The sequence below is a fragment of the Centruroides sculpturatus genome, unplaced genomic scaffold (genome assembly GCF_000671375.1).
Source record: "Centruroides sculpturatus isolate CEXI.00-Female unplaced genomic scaffold, Cexi_2.0 scaffold418, whole genome shotgun sequence".
Lineage (NCBI taxonomy): Eukaryota > Metazoa > Arthropoda > Arachnida > Scorpiones > Buthidae > Centruroides > Centruroides sculpturatus.
The window spans coordinates 535,627-541,539 of NW_019385248.1; the positions used below are offsets into that span (position 1 = coordinate 535,627).

Genomic DNA, 5,913 nt, shown 5'->3' on the forward strand with positions numbered 1-5,913 from the left:
TATATATATATATTATTTTCGTAATACAATATATAAAATATATAACTTTATCTAAGTTTATCCAAAAAATATTTAAATTTTTAACAGACTAATTATTAATTTAATTATGAAACTATAATATTAAAACAGTAACCTGAGTTTCAGAATTAGTTTATTTTCTTAATTTAAAAATATTTCTTAATAAAAGTATTAATCCATAAAAATCACAAATAAATTATTTATTGAATAAATCTATTTAATATCTTTTATTTTAAATAAATTTTTTTACAATTCAGTAAAAAAAATTATTTAAAATAAAAGATACTTTGGGGACTAATCAGTTCTTACTACCAGTACGAACTGATTAGTCCAAAATAACACTTTGTCATATTTAACACTTTTATTTCATAAATTGTCATTCAATAGGCATATACAGTCAACTCAAGTTAATACAAATTGCTAGGGGAACAGTTATTAGTTGAAATTTTTTATGATTTTTGGGGTCAAGGTCAAGGTTTTATAATTTATGGAGTTAAGGCTTAATAGACAATCAAAATCTCTAATATATAATCTATAAAATTTTGAGTTAATTTATTAAATATGGTTAAATAAAATGAAATTTATTACAAAAACAAATTAATGTTCTAAATGATTTTGAAATCAAACAAAAAGAGGAAGAAGCAATATTTGCCATTTACATATGAAACAGTATATTAGAGTGGTAAAACAAAACAAAGGTAAAAGAAATCCATGATTTTTTTTCTGTTAAAGATTGAAAAAGTAGAAAATATTTTTTTTCAATCACGAATGTCATCTTTAGATATTCATTTATGTCACTTTCTAATTGCAGATAGCAGTGTATAGTGTCTACAATATCAGTCACATTCTTGAAAGAATGCTTAAACAGCTAAACATCACTGTCAATCTCGGTTTCATTTATGGAGTAAAAAGGGAGGCAAATGTGGTGCAAAGTAGCCAAACCTGACATCACTACATGAACTCTCCAATATGCAAACTAGCATGTATTTGCATGGGACCACTACATCCATTTAAAGTGGTGTTCTTCCTTAAACTTTAATCCCTACTTTCTGAATACAGTAGAATGATATTGTGAGATTAGCCGAGGGTACTTGCCAAGGGTATCACTTAATCGGCACAAATCACAAGATTCGATCTCTAACTTTTTCTAGGAGAGTGTATTTTAGTTTAAAGGGTCTAGAGCAGGGGTCGGCAACCTGCGGCTCGCGAGCCACATGCGGCTCTTTGGATGTGAAGCTGCGGCTCTTTAGTTCCATATGCAAATATTATTTAAAAAATTAAAAATCGTTCTGAATCAATTAACGAGGATTAGGCACTGATTCTATCTCTCAGCCACTTGTACTCGTTTTTCACCGCACCCCTCCCCCGTGACGCGTCGTCACTGTCGCCAGTCCGTCGGAAGCTCTCGAATGACGCCCTCGTCGGATGTTTCTATTATCTAATTTGTTGTGAAAAACACTACTTATATATGAATAAATAGATATTTTTTCTTATGAATAAATAGATTAGTTTTTTTTATCAAAAATCTTTATTTATGCGAGTACTATTGTTGGCAAGAAAAAATTTTGTGGCTCTTTAAAAACTTTGAAATTTTGTAAATTGTAATTTTGGCTCTTCCGACTCAAAAGGTTGCCGACCCCTGGTCTAGAGGATTAGTTCTAGATCTAGTCAGGATTCTTTGACACCAGTTAATCAATTTTGTGATATGCAGATTAACACGCATATTGATTCTGGGAGGAGATGATGAAATATGTTCGATTCAGACAAGGATGAAGAGACATTTCTTTAACTAATAACAACAAAAATTTAATGAGATAAAATAAACAAAATTACAAAATTATATAAATGGAGTATGCAAATTAAGCGATTTCGAGAAAGAGTGCTCACAATTTCTACTATAATCATACTACCTCTGGATACTTTTTGTCTTCTTCTGTCCCTTGGGTTTTAGACTTCAGTCCTTTCTTGTGTAGGTCTTAAACTGGCACATATTTAAATATTTTTTTCCTAATTTACTGACTTAACGAACATGGGAATCTAATAAGGGCGTTGGCCTTCAGGAGATGATATGGAATACGTCTTCTCACTTTCAGAACTTTTGGCGCACTCCTCGAATCATACAAAACTCTTTCTCTTTCTCATGAGTTTTCTCCAATCAGCTTTTCGGATTCTCTCACATGAAGAGAGGAAAAGGGGATTTATCGAGGGGTTAACAATTCCCAGGGTGACTAAGATTTTAGCAGATAAGGGGAAAACAAAAGGATGTTTCAACTCCCATTGCAGGAAGCAACTTTTATCAGTTTCCCTCATTTAGAAAAACCTAATTTTCCCACTAAAATCAACGAATATCTTTCGACAAAAATTTTAACTTTTTAATCAAATTATTAATTAATCCCAGGGGTAATTCAGATCTCACAATATACTAAAACAAGATGTTTGAATTGCTCTACGATCAGAGGTTGAACCTGCATTTACTTACTAAGAGTAGAATATCTATTCTATTCAAATTGGAACATTAATTACTGTACCACTTGTTAATGTTAACATCAGAAAGTCTAAAAAGCAACCATTATTGAAATAAGATTATTTCTTGGGAGGTTGTGAAAGTAATTTATAGTTCAGTTTAATGAATTTGGTAAAATTTTTGTTTGCTTTATTGCATGAAAATTAATATTGTGACAATGATGTTTTGGCAAGGCAATGGCAAAATTCACTTTATCAATGTTTGTTGTAAGGTGAATCAACCATAATCAATTCTTATAGGAAATTAAAGTAAATTAAGTATCACAAAACAGCTCCAAAATTGATTATTTAAATAAATTTTATTAATTATTGAAATAAAAGCATAAAAAAGCTATTATTTACCAATAGCCCGAGAAAGATTTAATCCTCCATTTACTCGGCCATCTATAGTGACATGACCACCAGCATTTTCTATTCTCTTTCTTTCTAGTTCATCTTCAGGTTTATGATCTGAAGACATCTCTATAGCTTCTCCAAGACGACTTACAACACATCTGGAATCTCCTGCATTAGCTACATAAAGTTGTGATCCATGGATGACAGCAACAACTGCTGTACAGCCACTATCACTTCCAGGCTATATAGAAAAAAAATTTTTTTATTCAAATTACAATAATTACAAAAAAACGTTACTTCAGCACTTAATTTTATTAGTCTTAAATAAAATACTTTAAAAATGTAAGAATTACAAAGTTGGAATACTATATTTGACAACTTTTTCTTCCTATTAATAAAATTTTTGAAACTGGTACATTTAAATAATTTTCTTCTTGCAAATAATACTTTATTATAAAAATGTGTTAATATCAATACATTTGGAAACTAAACTTTAGAAGCTGAAAACTTTACACATATGAAAATTACTATAGAAAAATACAGTCGACCCCCCTATAACATGGTAGATACGTTCCAGTTTTTATGAATCCATTTTCTACGAGTCCAGCCAATCACTGCCCGGCATGTATGCAGTTTACGGACTACGGCTGTTTGAAAGGTTTCTTCCATAAAATTAATTGATTCTAGGCTAATTTGACTCAACATTTCCAAAATACGTATAATTTTTTGGGAATAATCCATATAAACTATGCTATAAACAAAAAATTGTAGGATTACTTATCGAGTGTGCACCGTTCGGCCATGCCATTGCTTAAGCTTGTTTTCATTGTGGAGCTTGTCATTGAATGGCGCTCGTGTGCTTCCTAATAAATTATTATTATTATTTTTTTTGCAAAAAATTTGCTGAACTTTGGAGACATCATTAATATAAATACAATTTTTATGGATGTTAAATAATAAATGGTTTTTAGTAGGTCCGCTGCTCGTTTAAACTCAATGGTTTGTGCAATATCCACTATTGGTCTAGATTCAACAAATCCTGTCGTGACATGAGTTGGCGATGACGTTTTACCAAATTATAGGAGTATTTTTTTAGTATGTTTGTACGAATACTGTTGCGATTTTTTCACCGTGATATAGGAATCCAAACTATAGGAACCCATGTTATGGGGGGGTCAACTGTAAATTACCTGTTTAGTATTCCAATTCAATCCTGAACAGTATATTTTCATTACATTTCTTAGAATATTTGACTTATTTCCTAAGAAATATTGTTTAAGAATGTAATTTGTGTTGTGCAACTTGTTTATAGAGAATTTTTTTTCTCTCAACTGAAAGATTTTGATTTCAAATCTTCCATTTGTTTAGATAATTCTAGAATTCAAATTTCCATAGATTTCTGAAGACATTCTAAACCTATTTAAATTGTCAGTTTTATGGCATTTGAAACTTTGTTATTGTTTTCTATTTAAAAATGATTTATATAAACAAATGAGATGAAATGTTCTTTACAATTTAAGGAAAATGCTAAATTTACATTTAAAAATTATAATCTAAAAAATGAGAATTGTTTTCTTATGCTTTATTTAAAATAAAACTTTTGATGTATACTATATATTTATAGTATATAATAAATTTTTAAAACACTAATGTTATACAAACATCATACTGCATAGTATCAAAATTGCCACATGGCAATATTTTTGTTAAAGTGATGATGAAAATATAATACTGGCAATAAAAACATAGTCCACTTATTTCAACATTCAGGGTGAAATTGAATTATAAAGCACACTCAGGGTAAAAAGCAGAATGTCAAACTCTCTATCCCATGCATCACACCTAGGATTTGTTCTTTTATTCCTCTGCATACACTCCCATATATGCAAAATCCATTGAAAAATTCCTGCAAAACATGTTCCTACATTCTGGCTGGAGTGTGAGTTGTCAAATGGCAAAAACAGCTGCTTTTAGTAGTAATTTATGGTGGAAAGTAAAATGGCATCCACCATGGCTCAGATAGTTTTGTTTCACTGTCCATTATGCAGTTTTCTGAATGAAAATTTAGTTATGAAAGTGCATGTTAAAACACATGATGATATAGATGTCATCTCAATATTTTTCAAATGGTAGCCAGCATTCTAATCTTTTCATGGTTACTTTAAATGTTCTGTTAGCAAGACAACTCATTTGATGGGAAAATTTTACAACTGAAACACTTCTTTTAACTTTGTCTTCAAAAATACATATTTTAAAATTATGGATCTTATCTTCATGATACTATTGATAAGTATGGGCACTGCAATCCTTTCACAGTCATTCCAAAATGCCTACAAAGAGCAGTACATGCTCAATGTTGAGATGTACTGGGACAACTATTAACAAACATACCCCTACCAATGTCATGACATCATGCAGCAAATTCAGGCAGAAAAGAGGAAGTGACATTGAAAACCAACTATCAACTGATAGAAAATTTGAAGAATTTTCTGGGGTGGGTGACATTTTTCACTTTGATCTTTTTTCAATAGACTGAAGCATAAAAATTTCGACATGACAGAACATGTAAAATACTGTTTAAGCACTGTGATCAAATGTGTTATTTGGTTAACATGTTGCTTTTGCTTTCCAGACTCCAAACTGATAAGGCTACCAGCACCTGCATTAATTAGTAAGTAAAACTAGTGGTGATAAATAATTTGAAATGGCAAAAAAAAAACTTAAAATTGGCAATATGGTTGGCATTTTTTTAGAATTTTCCAGTGATTCCTGATTTTATACTTAAACTTCTATCATAATTTTAGAATCATAATACAGTAGAACCTCGAAAACTCGTCCCTCGATAACTTAGCACTCCGGATAACTGGTCCACACCTTGGCAGGGCGAAAAAATCCTTAGTTAATTAATTTTCATTATAGACAGCTTTATAAAAGTATAAAAGCTCTCAAAGTATTTTTCTGAGGTCTGTCTTATCAGGTAAATTACTGTACACAGTGTATTCATTAATTTTCATTTTCATGTAGTGTAGGCTCTAT

The 5,913-nt window shown here is 30.6% G+C and overlaps 1 protein-coding gene across 1 annotated transcript in view; it reads right to left on the reverse strand.

Annotated features, from left to right (window-relative positions):
• LOC111636711 (protein phosphatase 1G-like) overlaps window positions 1-5,913 on the reverse strand; it is a gene marked incomplete at its 5' end in the record, with an annotated part of 94,495 nt that overhangs the window by 22,820 nt on the left and 65,762 nt on the right. Inside the window, one exon of the mRNA XM_023382015.1 lies at window positions 2,884-3,118. Within this exon, the coding sequence (XP_023237783.1) occupies window positions 2,884-3,118 (235 nt within the window). The remainder of the gene's footprint in view (window positions 1-2,883; window positions 3,119-5,913) is intronic.